This window comes from Bos taurus, chromosome 26 (genome assembly GCF_002263795.3).
Source record: "Bos taurus isolate L1 Dominette 01449 registration number 42190680 breed Hereford chromosome 26, ARS-UCD2.0, whole genome shotgun sequence".
NCBI lineage: Eukaryota > Metazoa > Chordata > Mammalia > Artiodactyla > Bovidae > Bos > Bos taurus.
Genome location: NC_037353.1, coordinates 41,536,938 through 41,563,655, shown reverse-complemented (window position 1 = coordinate 41,563,655; position 26,718 = coordinate 41,536,938). Strand labels below are relative to the sequence as shown.

The window sequence follows — 26,718 nt, the reverse complement described above, 5'->3', positions numbered from 1 at the left end:
ATCCTCATTTGCCCTACACCAGCTAAAGCCACCTGTATGCTTTCTCTCCAGTCCGCTGGGAGGCATTGTTGTGGTGGAGGTGGTGGTTGAGTGTGGGATGGGAGTGAAAGGAGAGAATGGAGTCTTGCAGCCACGCAATGGTGGTGGTGGTTTACCAGCTAGCTAAGTCGTGTCTGACGCTATGCAACCTCATGGGCTATAACCCACTAGGCTCCTCTATCCATGGGATTTCCCAGGCAAGAATACTGGAGTGGGTTGCCATTTCCTCCTCCAGGGGCTCTTCCTGACCCAGAGATCCAACCTGTATCTCCTGCATTGCAGGCGGATTTTTTACCAACTGAGCCAAATGCAGCCAAGCAATGGTGTGCGGTATGTGGTATGTTGCCCTTAAGCAGCTATGGACCAGGGCTTAGAGGACTTTTCTGGGAGATACCATCACTAGTAGATAGGGGTGAAAAGTAGGGTTCAAAATACTTCAGAGTGGATGTAGGCTTTCTGTAACCAGTTCGCTCTTCAGTGATAAGTAAATGACAAGTTTCTCTGTTTCTCTAGAGGCTAGGAATGTTCAGAGCTGGGAGGGGGTGGAGATCATAAACAGATTTGTCTTTTCTGCTTGAAAGGTGAAACCTCAATTATGCAGAAGTGGGTGATGCCAAGGATAGTGGTGGGCGTGGGGGAGGGGCAAGGTGCACATTCAGTGACTTTGCCAGAATCACACAGTCAGTCCTTGACAATGTCAGGATAAAAACCCACGTCTTGCTCTGGTGGCTGCTGAAATGAATCCTAGCCTGATGGAGAGACCAGATTTCTGGGTTTCTCAGCCATCAGCCGGCGTGGTGGCCTGAGTCCATCACTTCCCCTTTCGGCATCCTGATTTCCTCCCCTGTAAAATTCAGGAGTCAGCATGATGGTAAATTTTTTTTTTTCCTTTTCTTTTTCGCTGCACCAAAAAGGCAGCATGTAGGATCCTAATTCTTTGACCAGGGATCAAACACATGCCCCCTGCATTGGAAGGCAGATTCTTAACCACTGGACTGCCAGGGTTTAATATATACTGCCTCATCTTTGGACACTGTCTCCCTAGAAAGACCTATCCATATCCCTCAAGCCATTTGGGAATCTAGTAAACCATCGGAGCAAGGCATAGTGCCAGTTTTTATTCAGATGCTTCTCCCATGTTCAAAGATGCTCTTTTTAAAGCCGTTCTCCAGTGTTAAAAGTGTTTTCTGCTCAGCACCATCCCCTCAACCTCCCTGCCACTCCCAGGGACTGCTTCTGGGCCTTGGGTACCAATGAGTGTTGTGATGCTTTCCAGTTGGATGGCCATTTGTATGACTCAGCCATTTCATCTTGGGCTGGGCCTTGGGTAGACACCACCAGGCCTTTCAGCGGGGTCAGAAGTTGTTGTTGTTGTTCAGTCGCTCAGTTGTGTCCAACTCTTTGCGACCTCACAGACTGCAGCACATCAGGCTTCCCTGTCCTTTACTATCTTCTGGAGCTTGCTTGGACTCATGTCCATTGAGTCAGTGATGCCATCCAACCATCTCATCCTCTATGGTCCCCTTCTCCTCCTACCTTCACTCTTTCTCAGCATCAGGGTCTTTTCCAGTGAGTTGGCTCTTTGCAGCTGCTGCTGCTGCTAAATCGCTTCAGTCGTGTCCTACTCTGTGCAGCCCCATAGACGGCAGCCAACCAGGCTTCCTGTCCCTGGGATTCTCCAGGCAAGAATACTGGAGTGGGTTGCCATTTCCTTCTCCAATGCATGAAAGTGAAAAGTGAAAGTGAAGTCGCTCAGTCACGTCCGACTCTTCGAGACCCCATGGACTGCAGCCTACCAGCCTACCAGGCTCCTCCATCCATAGGATTCTCCAGGCAAGAGTACTGGAGTGGGGTGCCATTGCCTTCTCCGTCTTTGCAGCAGGTGGCCAAAATATTGGAGCTTCAGCATCAGTCCTTCTAGTGTGGCAGAGGTGGGTTGGGGAATCCAGCAATGGTGGCTCCAGACTCTTTGAAATCCAGGTTTTCATATTATTATTTCATAATAATATCCATGTAGTGCTAGTGGGTTCTCAGCTCTTCACTTAATCACTTAACTTTTCCAGTAGTCTCAGGAGGTGGGAATAATAATTAACAGCTAATGATAATCATTGCAAACACACTGCATTTCTCACGTACCAAGAGTTTCTCCAGAACCACGGGCATCTGGATAAAAAGGTCTAAATGCTGTCACACCTTAATTCAGTGAATGCTTTGCATGACCCTATTAAATTACTACAAGATAGTGCTGCCAGTGTAAGAGACATAGGAGACACGGGTTCAATCTCTGGGTTGGGAGGATCCCCTGGAGGAGGGTAAGGCAACCCACTTCAGTATTCTTGCCTGGAGAATCCCATGAACAGAGGAGCCTAGGCTACAGTCCCTAGGGTGACAAAGAGTCGGACATGACTGAAGCAACTTATCACACACACACACACAGACACAGACACACACACCATTGTTTTCTAAATTTTATAGCTGAGAACCTGAAAGACTCAGATAACTTAAGTTTTTCTCCAGGGAAGTCTTGGCTTGGAAATTCAAGCCCTGTTCTAAGTTTAGAATTATTGATGATGATCAGTACTGGGACTCATGATTCTGTTTAAATGTCATAAGCTCCCTGAAGATGGGTCCTGTCTCTCCTATCCTCCCACCCATTCTGATCAGCACATCCTAGGATTAACAACTCTTAACCATAGTCTTTGGACTATTGTAGATTTCTCCTTTCAAAAGCTTCTTTTATGCTACAGACATTCTTGAGATGTAGCTTAAAGAATGAAATTCAAAGTTTTGCAAGGTGCTCAGAATCACATTAAAAGGGCTCATTAGCACTTAAATGTCAGTAGCCTTTTTATTCCTCCAGCTTTTCCATCGGGTGAAGGGCCAGCCACCCATTAGAAAACAAATTATTAAAAGAGAAATTATAAATCTTTAAAAGAGAGAGGCCCGTGGCAGCCGGGGTCCCCCCACCCCACTGTCTTCTTCCCGGAACGAATGGGTGAGCAGCAGTTTGTTCTTTGAAACTTGTGGGGCATCAGAGTTCTGGTGTCCTCATTTTCCTTCCTTCCATTGATGTATCATTACTAGAGTGAAAAAAGAAGGACGTCTCGAGGGCTTTTGAAAAAAAAAAAAAAATTGGTGACTACTCAAGACATTTTGTAAAGGGGGGAAAATTGCTAGGAAAAGGGACCTCAGTGGGGGGTGAAGGGCTGTGAATGTGCCCTTGTCCGGAGGCTCTCTCAGCTGAAACCTGGTGCAGGCGTTGGTTGTCCAGTTCAAACTGTCATCTTTAGTTCTCGCTGGCTTTTCTGCCCTCGGCCCTGAACCTCAACAGATTGGGGCTTATTTACCTATTCACACTCGGCCGTGGAAGCTCATTAATAAGCTTATTAGCTACACCATTCACAGGAGGCCATTGACAAAAGGGGTTCCAGCCACTTGAAGAGGGAAGAGAAAAAAACTGTAAAGAGATTATTTTCTCATTCAGAAGCCTCACTGGTGTGAAAGCTTTCCTAGACCCTCTGAGGTCACTTGAAGCCTAAATATGATGACAGGATTGTTTTTTTTTTTTTTTTTTAAATTCCAAACATGGTTTTGCTTTTCTCTAAACCAAAGAGTTTGCTGTTGTGGGCTTGTGGGCTTCACTCACTTAAAAATGGACACTCTTAAGGGAATAAGGGGCTTTTGATGGATGGGTGTCTTTTTATTCCTATAAAGAATAAATTCTGCAGACTGCATCTGGACACTGAAGTAGGTGTTCTTATTTGTCATTATCAGCAGAAGGCTTCCTTTTCATTCAGGGTACACAGAGCCACTGATGAACGATGGGTAGGGATGGCAGCTTCCTGCACCAGTAATTTATGTGAGAACGTGTTAACAGCATTTTCAATGGCTGATGGATTCCTTGCAGGATGGGAAAGGAATCTGTCCTGAGAGACTTGAGTTCCCCATTGGTGGGGAATATAAAGTTGTAAGTGCCAGCCTCCAAGCAGGCAGACACTCAGCCTGGTCTGAGACATTGAAAAGCACTGATGTGGTCAGAACAACTCGGGTGTGGTAGATGGCTGAGGTCACCTGGCTAAGGTGTCTAAGTGAATTAAATGATTCTGGGACTGATCCAGGTTAAAAGACTTGACCAAAAACCATAGCCTGCCCCTAAGCATGGGAACTTATTATTTTATTTTGCTTGAGACTCAGACTATTACTTTTGCTGTCACATTTCCAGAACAGAATTTCAGAGCCATTTGCCTGAAGCATTTCAATGGATCTGTACTCCTGGTGTTTCGGTAATTTTACATAAAAGTTCTCTGAGAGGTATTGTGAAGAAGAATGATTTTCTAATGATGTGGCACCATGAAAAAATATTTTCGTAAATGTTGTGAAGTGTGCAGTGTCAATGACCCATAAGCAACTGCCTTTCTAAATGCAGGAAAAGTCGATTTCCCAGGTCAATTTGGTATTGCTGCGCCATCCATCTTTAGGACTCCAAAGCACTTCTGGGTTTAATGACCTTTTCTAAGGAAAAATAATTAAGGTTTTTATCTATATTGTATTGGACTTAAGGCACCACTTCTTGGGAGCTGGATGAGTGGGGAAGGAGAGCAAATATGTTAAAGAATAAATTATCCTGTAGACACAGCCTAGTGGAAAAGGTAAATGGAAGATATGAACTTTAACCAGTTACAGCTTGGCATTTAGTTGAAGAATCTTAAGATTCAGAGAGGAAATGCTTTGCTCAAGGTCATACAGCTATTTATAGCAGAGTTGAGTCCTTAGAATCTTCCGAATTTATTAATCCAAAATTTTTCCCCCTCAGTTTTGAACTGTTCCCTAAGAGAGCCAGATTCAAAGTCAGGCTCAGCTGCTGCCATTACTCAGCTGGTTAACCCTGGACAAATAACATCTCTCACCCTGTTTCCTTAGCAGAAACTGGGAATATTACTCTGCAGGGTGGCTGTGCGGTTGAAAAAGAAGACTCTATTCCGTGTGCCCTGCCTATAGCAGAACCTCCGTAAATACTCGCTTCTTTGCTCATCGTTATCGTTTTGATGGACAGGCAGGCATGCCCCAGGTTACCTTCTCTCGTCTCAAAGTTTCAGTTGCGTTCTATTTCTCCCCCACGCGCCCCAATACCACGCAGATGCATTTTAAAGTCTCGTGGCCGGGGTGGGGGTGGGTAGAGAGCAGGCTTTCTGTCATTTATTTTGACTTGAATCGAGACAACGTAACGTAACCACCCGGCAAACCGTGGATCAGGCGAACTGACCAGGGAAGGAAGGGGGCGCGGGCCCCGGCCGCATCCACGGAGGATGCTGCCTGCTGCCCCTCTGCGTCCCGGTGCTGCCCGGGCCCCCTCGCCCTCCCCGCCGGGGTCTCGGGCCGCTTGCAGGCGTCGGGAGCCGTGCCGAGTCGGGGCGGCGGGGCGCGCGGCGCTGATTGGCAGAGCGGGCGCCGCCGTCCAGGAAACGGCTCGGGTTTCAGCGGGGGCGTGACCCGCCGGGAGGGGGCGGCGGCGGCGGCGGCGGCAGCGGAGAACGCCGCGGAGAGCCGAGCGGGCGGGCGGGCGAGCAAAGGAGCGAGCGCGGCCGCCACAAAGCTCGGGCGCCGCGGGGTCTGCGCGCGGCGTAGCTGGCCCGGCGCAGCGACTCCTTTCCAGGCTGGCGGGGCCCGGGCGCCCCGAGGCCGCGGCTTTCCTCCGCGCTCCAAGCGTTCGCAAGTTGCGAGCGAAGTTTGGTGGAGGAAACGCCAAGCCCGACTCCTTTCTTCCTCCCGCTCCCCAAATCCGAGCGCAGCCCGCGGGCGTCATGCCCGCGCGCCTCCGCAGCCTGGGGTGCGCGTGAAGCCTCGAACTTTGGCGCCGGCGAGTACCACATTTTTTTTTTTTTTTTTTTTTTGCGGGGAGTTGGTCGTTTGCTCCATCCCGACCCACGCTGGGCGCGGGGACAGACCCGATCGCCGGGGATCGTTGCCATTCAAGGTAATCGCCGAGTCGGGCGCCTCGGGGGAGCTTCGCGGGGCGGGACAGTGGGCGCGGTGGAAGCCCGAGACGCCCGGTGCACGGACTCCCGAACGGAGGGCTGGCACTGTGGAGGCGGCTCCCTGTGCCTCCTCTTTGGCTGCATAGGCGATGGGGGAGCTGGGTGCCTGCTGACGGCTGGCGTTTGGGAAGTTCTGCCGCTACCACCCCCATCCAGATGCTGACATCTGCCTCTGGCGTTGACACCCCCCCCGCCCCCGCCCGCCTCCCTGTCAAACTCTGGCTGGCGCACTCCCGCTGGCCGGGCGCGATCCTCCGACCCCGGAGCTGGCGGGCGAGCGGCGGGGCAGCCTCGCTGGTGGCACAGCCCGGTAGGTCCCGGACTCGGAGGGGGCATCTTCGAAGGTGCTTCGTTCCGAGGCCCGGGGAGCCCCCATTCCGTCTCATCCAGGCCCGGGCCGGGGACCCTTCCCCGGGAGGGGTCCGCTGAGGTGGGGCTGGCAACACCTCTGTAGGGTAGGCGAGGGCTCGGGGCTGGGGGTGGCGCTCTGGGAAGGGGGCTGCTCCGGTTTCCCGATTGCAGTGCCCTTCGGCCTCCCTGGCCCGCAGCCGCCGTCTCGGCTGGAGGGAGCGCGGCTCGCCTGGGGCTAGGGGGCGAACTGGACCGACTTTTTCTAGTTCGCTGCCTGCTCTACCGGCAGCAGCTCGGAGATGTCGAAAGCACAGGCGAGTTCTAACTTGCGCGCTCATTCTTTCAGCGCCGGGGCCGCGCCGGGGAGTCAGCCGAGGGCCGGGCCAGGCGCTGGCTCCGACCCTCGCGGCCACGGGGCCAGGCGCAGGGGTCCGGCCCGGGGCCGTGGAGCCTCAGTCCCCCTCGCCTCCCGCTCCTTTGCAAACTCTTCTCCGGACCTTCCTTTCTCTCGCCCAATTCAATAAAACCACCCTTAAAGGCAAACCTTCTTTCACCCATTATGTGTTTGGTGTGAAACGCTATCAACATTTAAAACCCCATTGTCCCCTGGGTCCCAAATCCCTGTAAATCTTCCACCGGCCTCGACTCATTTTCATCTGAAAAGCCTGTTTAGTTTGAATAGAAAAGCAATCGGGCGCCCCTCTCTCTCGCCCTGGAATGTCAATTAAAATGCAGATTTCTCTGAGCTCTTTAGCGCCCCGAGAAGGGGGAGAAAATCACTATATTCCTAGCACACAAATGAAAGAACTGCTACAACTGAAACCGGGTTGGTGGTGTTGAGTTCTCCCGGAGCTGCTGCAAGTTCTCGTTGGCTTGCTGGGGGTTAACGGGGAATAGACGTGGTCCTGGGTCAGCCTGTATTTTGTCTTGAGATTTCAGTGTGTTGAGGAATTCCCACCCCCACCACATCTGACCCCTTGAGAGCCCCCTGCTCAGTTCAGGCCTGGGGGCCCTAGGGAGGCTTGGAGCCTAGAAGGTGGGTCTGTCCCCTGGGGGCCTGGGCACCCCTCACCTTGCCTGGCACTTTTGACTGATGGGAAATCTGCCGGGAACAAAGCTCCCAAGTGCTTGGGTAGAGACTCAGTTTAGGTGGGTGCTATATTGACTTGTCTTCTTGAAGGGTGGAGGGTTTGGGAATGTACTGTAAACTGCATAGATCTGGTATAGGGACCACTCCCCAGCCAAGCCCTCTCGCTTGTCACTTTGCCTGTCTTTGGGGGCAGGCTTGTGCTGAGGTGAAAATGGACAGGGGGGTTGGGGAACGGGTGGCCAGGAAGAGCCATCCATCACTGGGAGGGTGACAACTCCTCCCGCGCCCAAGCAGAGAAGAGAGTTCCCTTTCAAGGGGAAAAATAAACACGCTGGGGCTTTCACTGAGGCTCAGACTCCAGGAAGGATTATGGTATTGAAGGCAGGAAGCTGGGATTGTGGCCGCCAGAGGCACGCTGGGCCTGTGTTCCCAACACTGAGCCTGGGGACCTCATTATCCCGCCCAGGAGGTCCCTCTGTACCTTTGTCCACTCGGGTGAGGAGTTGTGCAGACCTGCCACCCTCCACCTCCACTTTCCAGAGATTTGGGAAGGAAGCGGGGCGGCCGCGGAGCCTGGATCTGGAAATGGCTACATAAGTCAGTTGCTGGTGCAAGCTGATGGGGTGAAGGGATGGCTTGAGATTTTGCTGAGGTCACTCACTGTCTGCCTCTACCTGCAAAGGAAGCTCCTTAAGGCTGGGACAGGTGGGTGAGTCGGGCTGGGGAAGCAGTCTGGGGCCCACTCTCTTGCTGGGGTTTTCCTGGAGTTGTGTTAGAGGCAAAAAAATTCCCATGCATTCTGGAAATGCTTCGTAAATCAGTGAGAATGTTTGTGTGTTCTCCTCCCATGTGTATGTAGAAATAGATACGGAGTTATCTTTTGAGGCTCTTACCTCGAAGAGGAAAGAAAAACCGGCCAAAGAAATCCTTCAAGCAGTCTGAAAGCACGGGGTGGACGCACGCGCTCTTCTTTTGCTGTGAATCACATGGTTTCACGTGTGCTTTCTTTTGAAGAAGAGGTTTTCTTTTTTCCTTCTCTGAAAGTGGAGCAGCGTCCTCTTTTCCCCTTACCCACTCTAATCCTTAGTCAAGGCTGAAAGTTTTTTTCTGATGTAGCTTTGGGGACGCTCGAGCAGTATTGAAATCCTACGTCATAATCTGAAACATGAGGTCCGCAAGCAGAAAGCATGGGGTTTCGAGATTTGTATATTAAAGGTCTCACCTCCACCCTAAATCCTATAAAATGTGGTTCTTTCATATATAATTCACAGAATCTGATTGGATCAAATTCTCTGAAGCTTGTGCATTTTGGTTCTTATTCTTAGTAATTGATACCGAACAAATGTAAAGTCTTGGATTATCTTAAGCTTGGAAATTTCTCTTTGCTTTTGAATTAAATGGGTGAGCAGACCCATTGAACACCCCCTGGTAACTTCTGTTCTGAAATTTTAGCCAATAAGTTAGCATATTGAAAGTTATTGGCCCAATCACCTACCCTGAGAATAATTTACATATCATCGTCACCATCATCATCATTAATGAACACCCGTGTTATTCAAGGAGCTTGCATCTGCTCCGTTTCTCTCTCTAGTTTGAAGACCTCCACTAGGCCTGGGCTGCCATTCGTCACAGTGGAATGGGATTCAAGCTTTGAATCTCTTTTTGGATCAGCTGCTTTGAATGTATCGCAGTCTCGTTCATTCTTTGTAAGTGGCTGCTTGGCGAAAAGATTGAAATACATTTCTGCATTTGAAAATGAATCTTGACAAGTGTAAACTGGTGGGAATTTTTGGTCGCCTTCCTGGGGTTCTTTTTATTTTGCTGGTCTCCCTTCCTCCCGAGGGCTCCAGGGAGGGTGGAGCAAGCCACTTAGCTCCAGCCCCCAGAAGCAGACGCCTCTGAAGCCCAGTTGGCGTGAAAGAAATTAACGAGAGGCTGGCAATGCCAGCCGGAGCATCGTTAACTTGGCTTTTGTAGTTGCCCTTGAAACTAAGGTCACGTAGCTTTGGCTTTTGGAGGGCGGGAGAGGTGACAGTGGGTAGGAGGAGAGAGTCCACTTGCCCAGCTGAAGTGGCTGCACGTATCTGGGTCCTATAGCTACTCTTTTTATCTCTGTTTCCTAAGAGTAGGCTTTCTCAACCATCAGCCTAACACGTTTTTGTGGACCGGTCTGGTGGAAACCCCTGGGACTCAGGTGTGGATGGAAGGTATTTGCAGATGATGAAAGAGAACTGGGTTGAACTAAATTGGTGTTGGGGAAGATTTCACTGACTCGCAGTCTCTCTCTCCTCTAGAGGCTGCAGCAGCAGCAGCAGCAGCAGCGGCAAGGCCAGCGAGCGGCCGCCGCAGCACCTTGGTTCCTGAGCCCACCGCCGGCTGAAGGCATTGCTGCAGGCAGTCCATGCTCGTAGAGGAAGGGTGCAGATGGGATTAACGTCCACATGGAGATATGGAAGAGGACAGGGGATCGGCACTGTAACCATGGTCAGCTGGGGTCGCTTCCTCTGCCTGGTTGTGGTCACCATGGCAACCTTGTCCCTGGCCCGGCCCTCCTTCAATTTAGTTGACGATACCACGGTTGAGCCGGAAGGTAAGTTATCTCATTTCGCTCTCGGGGTACCAAGTTTGTTTGGGGATTTGTCTGGGGGAAGTGGCACTGAGGTCAAGGCCTGTTTGAGAATCAGCTGCCCCTTGTGTTGTAAAGGAGACCTCCAAGAGCGGAGCTTGTGGCTCTCTGCCCCCTGCAAGCCAGGGATTATAAGAGAAGGTTCTCAGCTGTCACACTGCGGGCCGGGTGGTGTAGTTGGTGGTTTCTTGGCGTGTGCGTTTTTCTCTGTGCTGGGTAAGGGAGGCGGCTGGCAGTTCATCCAGTGCCAGGAGAGCCGTGGCAGGCAGCTCAGAGTTGAATACCATCTACCCTTGCTTACCCGAGAGAGTTTTGCTCACAATGTAAAGGATTGCAATTTGCCGGCAAAAGGAGTCACGCAGGGAAATTGCCAACCTCTGAAATGCTGACATTTTATTTTCATTGTCTAAGGAGAGAAAGCTTCTGAACTTCAGAGTGGAGAGGGTTGAGACATTACATTCTTTTTAGCCCTTGTAATTCATAATACTTAAGCCACACGTCACAGAGCGGCAGATTCTATTTTAGGTCAATTTGAAATGTACCTGGGCCTTTCCTGAATCTCTGAGAACTTCCAGATCTAACAGGGCGTGCGTTGGTGTTTCAGCTATGGAAATTGTATGCAGGCAACACATTATGCCTTTTGGAACATGCAGAAAGGCATGAGGCCAGTTGTGAGCACAAAACTCACAAGGGCTGAATTTTCCCGCCAGGCAGACTTGAAACCTCTTCTCCCGGGTCCTTCCGCGATGTCGGTAGCCCAGCCTCGACTTGGTGCCGCACGAGATCTGTCATCAGTAGGGAATATTGGTAGCTGAGTTATTTTTCGAGTGGTAATCCGAGAATAAAACGGCAGATCCTAGCACTCATCGCCACTTAATGAACCTGTTTGCTGAGAGCCCACCTGGTGCCTGCTGAGCTCAGGGGGCCTGCGTGGGCTGGGGTCAGTCAGCTGTTCTGGAAAAGACACCCTGCTCGGAAGAAGACCGCAAGCCCATCCAGGATCAGACGGGGAGGGGAGGGCTGTGTCCCCATCCAGGGGGGCTCCCACTGAGACCCTGAGTCATGCAAGGATAAAGGCGTATCTTTTTTTTTCTAAAACGGAGGTGCTTCTTACCAAAAGCAGCTCAGCAGTCACTAGTGGAGGCTTGTGCCCTTTTTCTTACCCAGAGTTACGGAGGTTTGTAGTAACCAGGTGTAGTGACGCTGCAGTGGCTTTCAGGCTTCTGGTAGGGAACGCGGTAGGAGTTTGTGTCTGAAGCGTTCACAGGCTCCGGCTCCAGGGATTATGGAACTGCCTGCTGGTGACGTGGGCGCCAGTGTCACTTGCGATGGGGATGCATGTTTAAAGGGCTTAACGTGAGGGAAAAGGTTCCTGGTTTCTGAAAGTCATGCCTGCACGTCTTTAATTTTGCTAATAATTAAAATGGATGTTTCTCTAATTGCCGGTTTTCCCTGGGGTGCATGGCTCAGTACACACACCGAGGCTGCTGAACGGGGGTGTTTCCTGCAGTGTGAGCCCAGGCATGGCCCAGGTTAGGAAGAAAATGTCATTTTTCATTTCGACTTTCAGGGCAGCGTGATTGGGAGTTTATTTCAACATAAAGTGTAAAATGGTCCTGGAGGACTTCTTTTTATCGTCTTTAATTATTGAAGGGAATTTAAAAATCTGTGTGCACATACTGGTAGGAAGAGGTGAGACAGAGATGGGGAGGGGGGTGGAGATGGACAAGGATGCAGTACCCTCGGCAGTTCTTTGTGTAGAAATGTGCATCCAACAATGTGAGTATTGTTGGAGGCTGGTCTTCCCAGCCTGGCATCTGTGAATGCACTTGGGGGTTGAGGGGAGGTGCCTGAATTCCCTGAAATGGTAGGTCATATTTTGGGGTTCACAGCTCCTATGAGGTTTGCGTCCAGAGTTGTGAGAGGTTTTTTCAAACAAAGGTTTAGTGGAAGCTGTGCAAAACCCTGCAAAGAGGTGGCGGCTTTGGAAAAAGCACACGGTCCCCTGAACCTCAGTCTCCTTTTCTGTCATCTGAGGGCTGGATTAGATCATCTTTAGGGTCTCTTTATTAATGTTAAATGAATACTAATATCTTCAGAAGCCTTCTGATGACCGCCTCAAGAAGGTTGCTGGGAGATTTAAGTGGGTCTGGATGCAAAACGCAGTTAGCACAGGTCCTGGTGTCTAATGAGTACCTGGGACAAGTTGTTGTCGTTCTTGGCGAGTTGGGCACGCCCATCTTCCCAGTCCCATGGGCTGGCTGTTCAGTTGCCAACACATCAGGAGACATCTAGGCTTTTGGAGACAGTTGAGAGGAAAGTTGCTCCCTGATGGAGGAGCAGCTGTGTTGGCTTTCTGTAGGGTCTGCACTTCCCCTGTCGACTGATGTGAGCCCTAAGATGAGTTCTTCCAGTGCAGGAGTTTCGCTTTGGTGTCAGAGGCTATTAGGAAGGTAATCTAATTATAGATGAGAAAGAAGAATTTTTAGCAACTGGAAGCAGACTGAGTTGGGCAGCTCCAGTTTAGGCTGTGGTCCTGGCGAATTGGAGAGAGACGGACAGAGTCCCCCATCCATGTGTGTCCATCAGTCGCTGTCTGTCCTCCATGGTGTGTTTTAACTGTAGCTTTGGATAAAGTAAGTTCAGCCTTGACCTTCTATCCTACAGGGCGTTATCTTGGAAGACTTTTTGGCTTGCTAATGTGGAAGCTCAGTTTAGATAAATGTGGCCAGAGAAAAATGTGACTAAGTTCCAGGAAGGGGCCCGAGCCCTCCCTCTAGAGGATCCTTTTCCAATTGTCTCAGCTTTGTACAGTATCATCTCATTGATCATCATCCCATCCCATCCATCATCTATCATCCTGTCATGTATCAACATCATCTCATCTACCATGTATCATGATCATATATCCCGTCACCTGTCATGTATCATTTGTCTTCTGGACACGTTCTGAAGTGGTAGCTGTAGGTTTGGGTCTACTCAACTGACTTAAGAAAATAATCTCTAGAAGATTTTAGTTGTTAATATTCCAGACTAAAAAAATGAATATTTTCAGTTGGTCAGTCATTCTTGTCGGGGACCAGCTGTGCAGGGTTTAAACTCAGTTACTGACTCAAGGCGGCCAGTCCTCAATGCCAAGTACTGTTCTGTTGATTAAGGTTCTAATTATTTATAGTCAAGCTTGATTACCCTGTAGCAGAGAGGACTCTTGCTTTCAAATTCTTCCTGACATTGTCACCTACTCTGGTTAATTAAGTCGTTGTTGACTTTAACGACATCTTTGTTTACACCAGCCCAGTAGGAGTTAAAATAAAAGGCCTTTTCCAACCCCAAACCTTTAATTACTTTCCCACCCTCCAGAAAGTGTGATGCTGGGAAGTAACAACCTGGGAAGAAAGTAGTTTGCTTTTTTTTTGCAGTCAGTTTTGGGGCAACCTTCTGAGGTCATGCTGTCCTTAACTGATGTGAATTGGTCCAAAGTTCAATAGCAGAGAGATGGAGCAGGGGATCTACATGGAGACCTCACCACTGTCAGAGTTTTCCAGTGTGGGTTAGGTCTTTTGTTAGAAGTATTGTAAATGCCATAATATCAGCCATACGCATTTAATTGCAAGTTAAAAGGAAAGAAAAAAAAGAATATATCCGCATACCAAGAATGAATGATTTAAAATAATCTTCTGTTTTGTATTATCTGCATCTTTGTTCCTCAATATGAGTGTTAATATTTAAGAGTTGACTGTAACTTGATAGTTAGCATAGGAACAAGGACTTATTCTTAGTAAATTAAACCAAATGCAGGCTTGTGCAGTTAAATACACAATGAAGTACACATTCTTTATTAGTATATAAAGTATTTCACAATTCATAGACAAAGAGCTGTGTTTAATATTATTTCTAGAGCAAAAATTTAGCAAGCCCAGAGCATTGGTATTTGTATACTTTCTCTACTGGTCCGCTCTCATGCAGATTTGAAGTATGTGTGTGTTTTGCTTTTTATTTTAACCAATTAAAGCACTGAATGGCGCTAGTGGTAAAGAACCCTCCTCCAATGCAGGGAACATGATGAGACTCCGGTTCGATCCCTCGGTTGGGAAGATCCCCAAGAGCAGGGCCTGGCAACCCACTCCCGTATTCTTGCCTGGAGAATCCCATGAACAGGAGAGCCTGGCGGGCTACAGTCCACAGGGTCGCAAAGAGTCAGACACGACAGAAGCGATTTAGCAGGTGCACACCTGCTAGGTGACTAGCTCCCACTAGGCCATCACTGAAGACTTGTTGCTTTCAAGTCTTTCCCATTAAGTTGAGGGTGAGAATTCATAGAACTAGAGCAAACCCTATGAGATGTTTTCAATATCAAGCTTAATGAATAATTACATGGTTATGAAATAACTGGGGTAGTGTTTAAACAGGAAGAGCTTTGTTTAATGTTTACATTCTCAATAAAATGTGTCCAGGAGCCTTCCCGTTTGCAGTCTCTTGTTTGGGTGTTTACTTATCCAGGATAATTGTTAAAAGGCTACTCCCCCTGGCACACCCCTCCCCCCAGAGTTTGGCTTAATTGTACATTTCCATTAAAAATCCTGTCTTATTTTAGTCTTTAAAGGAAAACATGGGAAATGGAGTTTGGGATTTTAGGTTCCATAGGAAATACAACTTGTGTGTTACTTTCTGCTGTGCTGGTTAAGATTTGTAGCAGGGTGACTTGCCTAGGTAGGCAATTCAGAAGTGATTGTTTGGAAGTTTTTCAGGCTATGCCACAAATGGTTTTCTGATCCAGTGCGTTTTACGAGGCTGTGCAAAAGACGCATGGTCTTTATTATTATTTCGTTTTTCTGGAGAGATGACTTTAGCCTTCGATTTTGCATCCTTTTTGTGGTTTTGCTGTATCCAAGTGAGATTTAGCAATGGCTCTTGGTCCAGCTTCCCTGGCGTTGCAGGGCCTGGTGTGGTTAACCATGTCACACTCTCCCCGTGTCCTCCTCTGACTCTGCTGTCTTTAGTAGTAGTTTCTTTAAACTGACGGCGACTGTGTTGAAGGCTGTATGTGCCGAATCATGGACCTAAAGCAAGGGTGGAATGTTTGACCTTAAGCCGAAGAGGAGAGGGGTTTCTGATCATTAAATCCACGATGAACAAACCCTGAAGAACTCAGCTCTGACTTGCTAGAGGCTCTTGAACTTGAGTTTATAAAGTTCTATGCAGCTCGTATTCCATTTTGGGGACAGTGTTTATCTTTATGGGAAGCCTGAAGGCTTTCTGGCAGCCTGAGAATCTGTACACACTGGCCACTTCCTCCTGGTCACTCAGGTGGAACTGGAGTGACCCCACTAGATTCAGTTCTGGTTTTCCTGGATCAGGGAACGCGAGGAGGTGGGGAAGGGAGGGAAGGCCGGTTCTGTAAAGAAGTCTGGTTGAACAAGTTGCTGGCCTTTTCATCGTGATGGTCCCCCATGTCCTGGAGATATTTCTTTCCGAAATTAATAGAGGTCACGCTCTTCCCAAGTTTTTTTTTCTCACTCGTTCTGATTGTTACCATCCCATTTTAGGGCATGATAGGAAATCCAAGATGGTAGCCACATCCGTGGTAGGTGGCGGGTGCCGGCTTTCACTGGCCTCTGTTTGTATAACTTCAAGCTTTTACCATTTATAGATTCATGCAAAAGGGTATGTAATGACCAGTTTAGACCACGGTCGTCCTTAAAGAGTGTCAAGCAAAATAGGCATGCTTTAGAGCTTCAGTAATTTGTGTTTTAGGAACTTTGTACACTGATGGAGTTTTAAGATGTTGGGTGTGAGTTGTTGTCACTTATTCCACTTCAGAATACCATAAGTAGTTACGTCCCATCCTGGACTTTTGCCATGTTCATGTGGATATTAAAAATGTCAGCTTCTTCTTGACTGTACTGAGTCAGGGAGCTAAGGTGTGGCCTTCTCTTTCCTTTAACCCCTGTCCAACTAAAGCATGGTAAATTCCAAGTCGTGTCTGAATGGAATGCGCATAATATAGAATGTCGAGTAATGGTGAACATGTTTTATGAGGAGGTAAAAAAAATAGCTTATAAGGAAAATACCGATAGATTCAGAATTGAGGACAAGGGACGTATATATTTTGTGATTTATATGCAGCACTTTACTTGAAAGAAAGAGCCCAGTTCTGAGCTCTGACATTAGTACAATAAACTCTGTATAAACTGTGATGATTATTTTCTATGCGAGAACTCCTTCTAAGTTACTATGTGTGACCTCTTTTTAAAGGCCAATTTACTCTTTAAGTTTTTCCATACGTGACCAGTTGTAATGTTTTAAAGATATCAAGACGTTGAAAAAGCCAGCGTTGTGTGTTGAGGGGAGTGGGAGGCGGGGAGGTGCTGTAAGGTGCATAGGAAGATCTTTGTGGGGGTGAGTTGAGGGTTTAAACTCTTTGAAAATCCTTAAACTTCAGATCATGAATAGATGATGAGATTGCCACAAAGGAGTGTGACTGCCTTCAAGTCGCCACCTTCCCTTGGGAACTCCCAGGTAGTCCAGTGGTTAGGACACAGCCCTTTCATTGCCATGGGCCCGGGTTCAATCCCTGGTCAGAGAACTAAGATCCTGCGTGCCACACGGGTAGCCCCTTACCCTCCAAAGAAGCCACCTCCCTCCCATCCCTCTAGGCCTCCTGACCTTGATCGAAACATGTTGCCTTCTTAGCTGACCCAGGTGGGCACACAATTAATTATAGATCCTAAATATTATAAAGGTTTCCGATTGAAAATCACTCACTCACATCTGTAAAAGACCAGGAATCCTCCACATAATTAGCCTAAATTCTACATTTGCTTTTTTTTTTTTTTTTTCATAGAAATGAATAAAATCATTTTAAATGGTATGTGATGTGCTTTCTGGGGACAGAAACTCTCCAAAAGAACTTGGCCTTGAGAGCTAGACAAGGCAGGTTTGACTCTATGATCTACTGGTGCTGTGACCTTGGATTTGTTAGACAACCTCTCTGAGCCTCCCTTTCTTTATCAAAAAGTCTATCTGATAATAAATATCTTGTAAGGGGTACCTTAAGGATTAAATGCAAATGGATGTAAAGCCATCACTGTAGTTCCTGGCAGATACTAGGTGCTCAGTAAGTGCTTGTTTCCTCCCCGCCCTACCCAACTTCCTCCTTGAAGTAAAAACCTGAGATAGGATGTCCGGTCAATATTTCAGGGATGTTTACCCTACCATATAGGATGACAAGTCTTCTGATGAGAGGTTTTTACATTAATTAAAATAGAAAGGGAGCTCTTGGCCCTGGTTTTAGCCAACCCTTTTTATTATCTGGGGCGTTTACAAATCTGGACTTTAGAAATTGGATCCTCTTGCTGCTTGCGGTCCAAGTAGTTCGGGGTTGACTTTTTTTTCCCTGTCGAGAGAAGTCATTCGCAGCTATGTAATAATAGCGGGATGTGCGCTTGACAAAGAGCAATGTATTTTCTCAGGGAGTTCTGTGTTTGGGGGCTTCCAGATGAAGCATTGTCAAAAGGCCCTATGAAGAAGAATGGGGGGAGACCTCCCTGGCAGTCCAGCAGCTAGGACTTCATTCTTCCACTGCAAGGGGCATGGGTTCGATCTCTGGTTGGGGAACCAAGGTCCTGCCTGCTGTGTGGTTTGGCCAAAGAGAAAGAAGGATGGAGAGAGGGTTATGGGATTGGTTGGTGGGAAGGAGGGGTGTTGCATTCTCTGCCTGGGTCCTGGCCCTTGAGGGGTGTCCAAAGCATGTTAAGACGGGCTTGCCAGGTTGGTATGTGGTGGCTTCTTCCAGGCGGCCTGCTGGGCCTTCCTCAGTGCACAGGTGTCTGGACTTCCAGTCTTCATGGCAGGGAGCTGGTTATGGTATCCTTGGTACTGGGGGTGGAGGGGAGCTGAGTGGTTATTTGTATGTTACAGCCCATGGGGGTTACCTGACAGGACAGGTGGGGCGGGGGTAAGAAGGATGAGGGTGTGAGTAGGGGTAGGCAGTGTGGGTGGGGTCATCGTCTTTTTAGCCCATTCATTCCTTGAGAGGATGAGAATGCAGATGATAACAATAATTCTTATTGTTATCACATCTGTTAAGTGCCTGCTGTGTGTTGGACCTTGTGCGAGGTACCTTGACATATTATCTCTAATCTTTTTTCCCTGGTTTTATTGAGATATAATAGACAGCACTGTTTAAGATGTACAGTGTTATGATTTGACTTATATGTATTGTGAAATGAGGACCACAGTAAGTTTAGCTAACATCCAGCACTTCATATAGACACACACACAAAAAGAAAAAGCAAGTTTTTTTCCCTTGTAATGAACACACTCAGGATTTACTCTCAACAGCATTCATGTATACCGACTATACGGCAGTATTAACTGCAGTCCTCGTGTTTACGTTTTATCCCTGGGACTTCTTTCTCTCGTAACTGGAAATCTGTTCCTTTTGACCCACTTTCCTGTAGATCCTCCTCCCCACACCGTCTCTAATCTTAATAACGCAGCAGACCCCAGCTATTCACATTCCCATTTATACGGACGAGACTCTTGACCTAGACTCTTGGAGATGAAATGATTCCTCCAAGACTCCATAGTTAGTGAGCATGGGCCCAGGCCTTGGGATCAGTTTATTGGTGCAGCAAAGATTCCCCAATGCATGCCTCTTTCCTGAGCAGGAGGGTCTTCTGTGGGATCTTTTGGGGGCCTGCTTATTCCTAAATCTGTCATCTGACTCTCAAACATGTAAGGACACTGCTGGTTAATGCTGTTTCTTTTCATCTGTCCACATCTATTCCCCTAAAGCTATTTGAAGAAAAGTCATGGCAGTAAAACCATTCCAGTAATTACTGCCTTGGGATTCTTCTGGAACGGCCTCTGGTGGTATGTCGCTTATCGGTAAGAAGCTAACCCTTTCTGCTGCCCAGGAGATCAGAGGGTGGCTGCTCTGAGTCCCAGTTAGTGTCCCAGGCTGAGTCACGTGGCAGGGAGTCAGGACGGCAGGACTTTGCCCCCAACACAGCAGCTCCAGGCCATCCTGTTCTTTTTGTCCCGAGTGCCTTGGGTGGTCTGCCCTGGGACCTGCTCAGTGTTCAGTGTTGGTTCTCCGTTTGACGTTGTATTAAGCTTTTCTTGAGCATCTTCTGATTTGAGATTGGGTCAAGGCCGACCTATGAGACTGCTGGTATACCCAGGGCTCCTGCAACCTGTGGTCGTGGACATGATGCATGCTGGGCCTGCTAATGTCAGAGACCAGGAAAGCAAAAAAAAAGTACAAAGTAAAAATAAAAGGGGGGAAAAATTCCAAGAATGAAAGGGCAGAAGCTCCAACACCTACACTTCCTGCGGCCTTGGCCAGGAAGAATGTCCTAGGGGAAAAAAAGAGGCTGAGGAACAGAGCCCATTTTTAAAGCAAATGGAGTTCAGTTTGATGATTTTTTTTTTTTTTTAAAGTGCTCTCTGAGTGGTTCCAGCTAGACGTGGGGGTGAATCAGGGCTGGTTCAGTTAGCCATACTTTGCACCGATCACCTGCTCGGTGGATGCAGAGGACACCAGTGTTCAGCAGGTGTCTCTGTGTGGGGGAGAAGTTGTATGATGCGTGGCGGGGAGGCAGCACCACAGCGTGTCCCCTCTGAACCTCAAAGCCCTGATGTAGCCGCAGCTTCCAGACCCTAGTGCTGTGGCGTGGCTGTGGCACAGCTTTCACGTTGCAGCGTAATCGCTGTGGGTGCGTAGTTTGCCCCTCAATTAAGTTGAGACCCTACTGCTTCCTACTCTGTGCCAGGCTCAGTGGGGATAAGAGTGGCAAGCAAAAAAGTCTCAAGTCCTGTGGAGTGGGGGATGGGGAGATGGGCTTTTGTCAAATAATTGCAAAAAACAAGGGGCCCCTTCCAGCCATTCTGAGGTGAAGGTCCTCAGAAGTAAAAGCGTGGCGTGTCTCGAAGGGGTTTGGGGAGCCCCGAGGGGACCAGTGTGCTGGAGAGAAGACTACAGAAGGAGGCCAGGCCACGCGGGGTAGAGGCAGCCTACGTGCCATGTCAAGGATTTTTCTGGGTCCCCCAGCTGTGCAGCTTCCTGAAGCTGGTCTTTGAAGGCAGTGGGTACCCCCTTGACTCACTGGCAAACCCACCACATTGGCCCTCTAGTCAGCCCCAGCCAGACATGCCGGCCAGGTTACTCTGTGCCCAGTTTGGGTATTGTCCTGGCCTCTCTGCCCATCAGGTGAGAGGTTTTGTTGTAGTTGCTATTTAGTTGCTAAGTTTTGTCCAACTCTTTGCGACCCTGTGGACCGTAGCCCACCAGGCTTCTCTGTCCATGGGATTTCCCAGGTAAGGATACTGGAGTGGATTGCCTTTTTCTCCTCCAGGGGATCTTCCTGACCCAGGGATCAAACCTGCGTCTCCTGCACTGGCAGGCCAGATTCTTTACCACTGAGCCACCTGTGCCCACAGTTAAAGTTATGGCGAGTGAGGAGGTCAGGGGCAGCCTGCAGTTGGCCCTTGTATAGGTCGTTTCTTCTTTCCCCTTGTCTATCTGGAGCTGCAGTTTCTTGCTTGACCCATGTGGAAGGAGGGAGATTGCCCAGGAAGCCAGGGCCTGGACTGGGTAATGAACATGATTCTGCTCCCATCTTCGGGGCCTTGCCTGGGGACTCAGAGGTTTGAATAAGGCTCCCTCCTCATGCCCTGGAGAGGGGTGAATAGTCTCCACTTAAGAAAGGACCTGGTATGCCCTTGTCCACATTTCGGGAAGCTAAGATACTGGGGAGCCTTGCACAGCCCTTTCCAGATCAGATGCTCTTGAGGGTTTTGAAAGGCGCTCTGTTGGGAGGTGGATTTCCCCAGTGGCTCAGCGGTCAAGAATCTGCCTGCAGTGTAGGGGATGCTGGAGACTCAGGTTCAATCCCTGGGTTGGGAAGATTCCCCTGGAGGAGGAAATGGTAACCCACTTACCATTCTTGCTGGAAAGTCCCATGGACAGAGGAGCCTTGTGGGCTACAGTCTGTGGGGTCCCAAAGAGTTGGACAGAACTGAGTGACTGAGCACTCGCTCGTGGTGGGGAGGTAGAGACTCTTCAAAGTTTGTTTGTTTTCTTGAAGCCTTCACCTCCATGCAAATAGGCGGCTCAGAGTTGGGGAGAAAGGTTAACCACGGTGGCGCCTATCTTAATTTGGAATTTCCTGAATGAATGTGGTTTCAGTCCTCCAGCCCAGGATCCCCCTAGAGAGACTTTTCTCCGCAAATCACCGGAGAAAAGTGATCCCTGTCCCTTGTCTGGCCTCCCTGGGTCCTGCGGGGGCCCAGCCAGCTGGGGATGGGCCCCGCCCACTGCAGAGGCTCCCCGCCCCCTCTGACTTTAGGGGTACCTCTCCCAGGGGTCCTTCTGATCCAGCTGCCCGTTGGAGACCCTGCGGGCTGTGAATCTGTGCTTTTGCCCAAACGCAGTTGCTTCTATGGCCGGGCCTGAACTTGCAGGGCCAGGGCTGCCAGATCAAACCCATGCAAATGAGGAAGCCCATCTGTTTCCTAGTATCCAGCTGCTGTCCCTTCATTTGCAAATGGCTGGGATGCTGTTGGGGGAGGGAACCCGTCTAGGGATACATCTGCAGGCTCCTAACCGGTGTTGGAACTGGGGTCCTGCTGAGAGAAGAAAGGACAAGCCCTTTAAGTAAACTTGCTGAACAATACCCCCAAAAGGTCCCCAGTTACAGATGCAGGAGGCAGTCTTGCCCTCTGGGAAGAACTCTTCACCTTCCCTTCCCTTCCCTCTTGCCTCCCCCGCCTCCGCCCCCATTTGTCACTGGGGTCACTTTCAAAGTATTCGTGTATTCAGAATGTACTCACTGAGGGAGGGGCTGGGGAAAATGTCACATTTGGACAGTGATCTGACCATTAAGGGACTTCCTGGTGGCTCAGATGGTAAAGAATCTGCCTGCAATGCAGGAGACTGGAGTTCAATCCCTGGGTCAGGAAGATCCCCTGGAGAAGGGAATGGCAACCCATTCCAGTATTCTTGCCTGGGAAATTCATGGACAGAAGAGCCTGGCAGGCTACAGTCCATTGGGTCACAAAGAGTCGGACGTGACTGAAGCGACTAACACTTACACTTTAAGGGACTTAGAGGGCGAATGTATCCACTTGAATTGGCACTGGTTATTCACTTTATGTTAGTAATGGGGATAATGCTAAGGTGGTAAGCTGACCAACCGCCCCTGAAAACTTGTTTCTGGAATGCAGTCAGATTGCTGGCTTTGGAGCTTGCTCTCTGGAATGCTGGCCAATTACCCTACTCGCTGGAACCCAGGGCCTCAGGCATTCAGGATTTTTTTGTGGCCCGCCATGGGGTTGCCAATAGTCATCCATGGGTCGAGCTGGGATCCTCTTTCTTAGGGAGTTCTGTGGGGGTTACTGTGCCCCCCCCATTACAAGTAACTCAGATTTGTTGGATGAATGACTAGTAAATGGTATTTTCATAAGCCACAGGCCTCTTCCTTTACGAAAGGAATCAAACGGGTGTTGTACACGGCTGTTGATAACGGTGACTCTTACAAGATCCTTGAATGTTTAGGAACATTCCAGAAATCCCTGCTCCAGTAACTTATATACATATTATGTGGTAGATTTGTTCTTTTGAAAGAAAACTCTGTTTTAAAGTCAGACAAATGCAAATTGGGGTTCCCTCGTGATTTTTTTGTTGTTCAGTCACTCAGTTGTGTCCGACTCTTTGTGACCCCATGGACTGCAGCATGCCAGGCTTCCCTGTCCTTCACCATCTTCCAGAGCTTGCTCAAACTCATGTCCATTGAGTCAGTGATGCCATCCAACCGTCTCATCTTCTGTTGTCCCCTTCTCCTCCTGCCTTCAATCCCACATGATTGGAAAAATATTAAGAAAATCTGCTGATCAGTCATATCAAGCTATAGCCCACAAGAGGAAGCCTGTCCCGTGCTTGAGGGTGGGCAGGGAACCTCTGCTGGGGTGGGGGACTTCTCAGAGGTACCCCCACTTGCCAAAGGCCTTCCCAGGCAGCCTCTGGTTTTGTCCCCATGGTGACCCTGACCCAGCCCAGAGGTAGCCAGTTCTACTAAGCAGGACTCTGAGGCTCGGAGCTGTGAAGGGGCTGCCCAAGTGGACTGGGTTCATCACTGCTACAGCAGGCCTCCAGCTTGTCCTGGGACCCTGGAGCTGGGCTTCTCATGAGATGGCCCTTGGACCAGGAACATCAGCATTACCTGGGAACTTGCAAGAAATCCAGAATCTCAGACCCTACCTCAGGTCTCCTGGCCTAGGAACTTTGGAAGTGGGGCCCTGGAAGCTATGTCTGGATGGTGTTTATGCAAAGTCTTTATGCAGAGTGCCCGCCCCAAACTCTCACTTGGAATGGGTGGTGGATGGAGACAGACTGTATTCTGTAGGAATATACTAGATGGAGAAACAAAGACCTGATGAATTGGAGATGGGAGCCATGCAGTCTGTCTTAATGGGAATCAGAAGAGTTTTCACAGATGAGATATTTGAGCTGGGCTTTGAAGGCTGAATAGGAGTTTGCCATGCAGGGTATTGGGACTGGGGTTGTAGGTAGAGGGAACAGTGCCCATATGAACAGACAAGCCTAAGCTGTGAGTGGGCGGGGAGAGGCATCTAGGGCCAGGAGCAACCAGGGCCTTAGCCTGGGTGATGTTCTTTGCGTTTTATCTTGTCAAAGTGTGGAGTGGTCTGTGCCCTCTGCCTTTTTTTTTTTTAAATTAGAGGTAAGATTTGCTTTTCAAAAGATTACTCTAGTGGCTCATGATGAACATGGGGCCTTCCACAGATGATGAGAACTGCAGAGATCTTTCAGAGAGATGGCAGAGGCACTACAGAGATCTTCCGGAGAGATGGCAGAGGTCTGCAGCAGTGGGCCCGTGGGAGTGACATCCGCCTTTGCTTTCTTTCCAGAGCTGTGAGTCGGGGCACAGCTCTGCAGAGGCAGAGTGAATAGGGGGCGGAGCTTTGGAGATGAGAGGTGAGAGGGAGCATAGGGGCTTTAGGGCAGACGTGGGGCTTGAGTTGATGTCACGTGGAGACTCTATTCAGCAAGAAGCCAGCGGAGGAGGACAAGGTGGAAGGTTACCTGCCTGTTTTGGAGAGGACCTCGGTTGGCATCCAGGTAATGTGTTCCCTCAGGCAGGTGGAAATAGGAGCCTGCAAGCAGGGACTTGAGGGGCACTGGCCTGTGGGGGTGGGAAGCGCTGCAGAGATGGAGATCAGAAAGTAGGCAGAAGGACCGGAGGAGCCGGGGATGGAGTTCAGGGCGCATCCACAGGTATGGGGGTAGAGAAGGGGCTTCCAGAAGGGCAGGAAGGCCTCAGGTCGTGTTCCTGTTCTTGAGAACATGTGTGTGCACACAGACGCACATACAGGCCGATAGAAAATAGAATGCAGCTATAGATAAACGTGCACTAAATTGTGTGTTAGGGGCTCTCTTTCTATCATCCCCACCCTTCCAAGTTGGGACAATCTGGTTTAGGGGGTGTTTCCTCCTTTCAGGGTTAGCCAACTGCAGCCGAGGGATAAGGATTTCAACGGCAAGGTCTTCCCCACAGCTGGTACCTCTGAGTTCTCGCTAAGCGCTGGCCATTGTGTGCGGAACTTTCCATGCTCTGTCTCATGGTCGTTCCTGACCTGCAGGGGCAGAACGCTGAGTGATGAGGAACCCGAGGGCCCTGTCGCGGGTCCCACGCTTTCTAAGTGGCAGAGCTGAGATTCAGGCCTGTTCTAAGTCTGGTCTTTTTAACATCCCAGCCCATTCTCGCCTTTTCTGAAGAGTCACCAGAGAGGGGACAGGAGTGAGACCTAATGCTTGGGCTCAGGGAACAGCTCTGGGAGCTGGAGGAGCATCGGATGAGGAAGATGCCCCCCGCCAACTTTGTACAGGGAAGAGGGCTGCCTGGGGCCAAGGGCTGTCACCAGGATTCGGGGAGGAATGTGTTTTTTTGGGGGTGCAGAGGGTTCTGTTTTCAGGACTGGAGATGATGTGTGTTCATTTTACAGGTGAAGTGTCGGCAAGGCCACCCTTGACCTTAAAGAGGGGGCCGACAAGGCTCGGGCCAAGCCCCTTCGTTCCTTTATCCGTATACCTCCTCATCAGTTCCCCTCCCGCTCCCCTCGTCCCTCTTCCTGCTTGCGGTGACACAAGTACAAAGCCTTCCACTGAGAAAACGAGGGAGATTTTCCAGTGGTCTCGGTCAGTAGGCAGGGCCAGCTTTTTGATGATGTGGTTTTCCCTGGAACAGCGTGCCCGAGGAAGCCCAGGTTTTGAGAAGGGCCAGCCTCCTCTGCTGTGTCTGGCAGACGTGTCTCCAGAAGGCAGGAGGCTTGGGGCCTGGACGGCCAGGTGGCCGAGCACATAGGCTCCCCGTCTGTCCAACCTGGGCCGGGGGAGCCCCTCCGACATGACATAGCGCCTGTTTCGGCTTCCTGGGCACTAGATCATCTAATGGCTTATCTCTCTGGGAAATGGTTTTTGAAGAGAGGGCTCAGGTTTGAAGTTCTTGCTCAACCAAAGCTGCCAATATCTGGAGACCTTCTGCAGATGGTTCTGTTTTGATACTCACCTCTTGGTGGTCCAGTGGGGATCTCCGGAATGTTTTTTTGCTCTAATGTTTGATGCACATTTTGTGTCCAGGAGCAAAAATATCTTTTTGTGTTGTTCTTTCTCCCTATTGGAGAGCACTATAATGAATAGTGTAAAACACTGGATAAGGGATGCTGACAAATTAGGGAGTGGATATTTCTACATTTTGGGTCCAAATATTAGGCGATAATGGTGACTCTTAAATGGTGCTTTTTTTAAGGCACTTGGACTATTTATGCATTTATTTTCTCATAGGCAGCAACAAATATCCTTTCTTTTCAGACTCAGAGAGCTGTTTGCCCTGTTTCTCAAAGAGAGACCTAAATTATAGGAGGGGTGTGCCTAAATATATAATTTTTAATGGTTACCATATTGGAAGCATTAGCCATCATCCCGCCTGATCAGGGGGAATGCGAGCCAGGCTAGAGTTTCTGGAACAGTCAAGCTTCTGTGGCAGAGGCAGCTATTTATTAGTGGTCGTCCTGGCCCCCACGATACCCACAGGGAGAGTGTTAAGTCCTTACGTGAGTCTAGAAGACACCCCGACCATGGGCTGGAAAGAGGAGACTGCAGCCTGTTTACTTCTCCCGTGTTCCAAGGCTTTGCATTCCTTGAGGCCCCCATTTTTATGTTGGCAGTATTTCTTGAGGTAGAGAACTTTCATCTTTATATTGTGCAGAGTATTTGTGTCTCCCTTCCCACCCCGAAGGAACAAGTAGTACCCAGGCCTTATAAGGCCTCCGTTTGATGTCCGGATTTTGTCTTCTGCAAGCCCGTTCTTGTAAAGGCGAAGCTTCAAGGCTGTCTGAGCTGAAAACAGCCAGCTCTGCCGCTGCTCTCTGGCTGTCTGCAGGGCCCCCGTGCTGGGGAACACAAGGGTGGTCATTTCTGACTCGATGAGGGGGATCCCGGGACCTTTAGATCTTTGTGAAGCTAACTTTGGATGCCACCTAGACGGAAACCGTGC

General features: G+C 49.3%; 1 protein-coding gene across 15 annotated transcripts in view; it reads left to right on the top strand.

Annotated features, from left to right (window-relative positions):
* Positions 1-5,919: 5,919 nt before the first annotated feature.
* The window catches only part of FGFR2 (fibroblast growth factor receptor 2), a 107,060-nt gene continuing 86,261 nt past the window's right edge, over positions 5,920-26,718 (top strand). For 13 of the 15 annotated variants that reach the window (XM_010820098.4, XM_059881748.1, XM_059881747.1 and 10 more), the window contains exons 1-2: positions 5,925-6,013; positions 9,810-10,105. In XM_010820098.4, coding sequence (XP_010818400.1) covers positions 9,940-10,105 — 166 coding nt within the window. In that variant the 5' untranslated portion in view covers positions 5,925-6,013; positions 9,810-9,939. Of the gene's footprint in view, positions 6,014-9,809; positions 10,106-18,170; positions 19,034-26,718 lie in introns of those variants that run through there. The other 2 variants (NM_001205310.2, XM_059881743.1) reach the window with 2 other exon arrangements.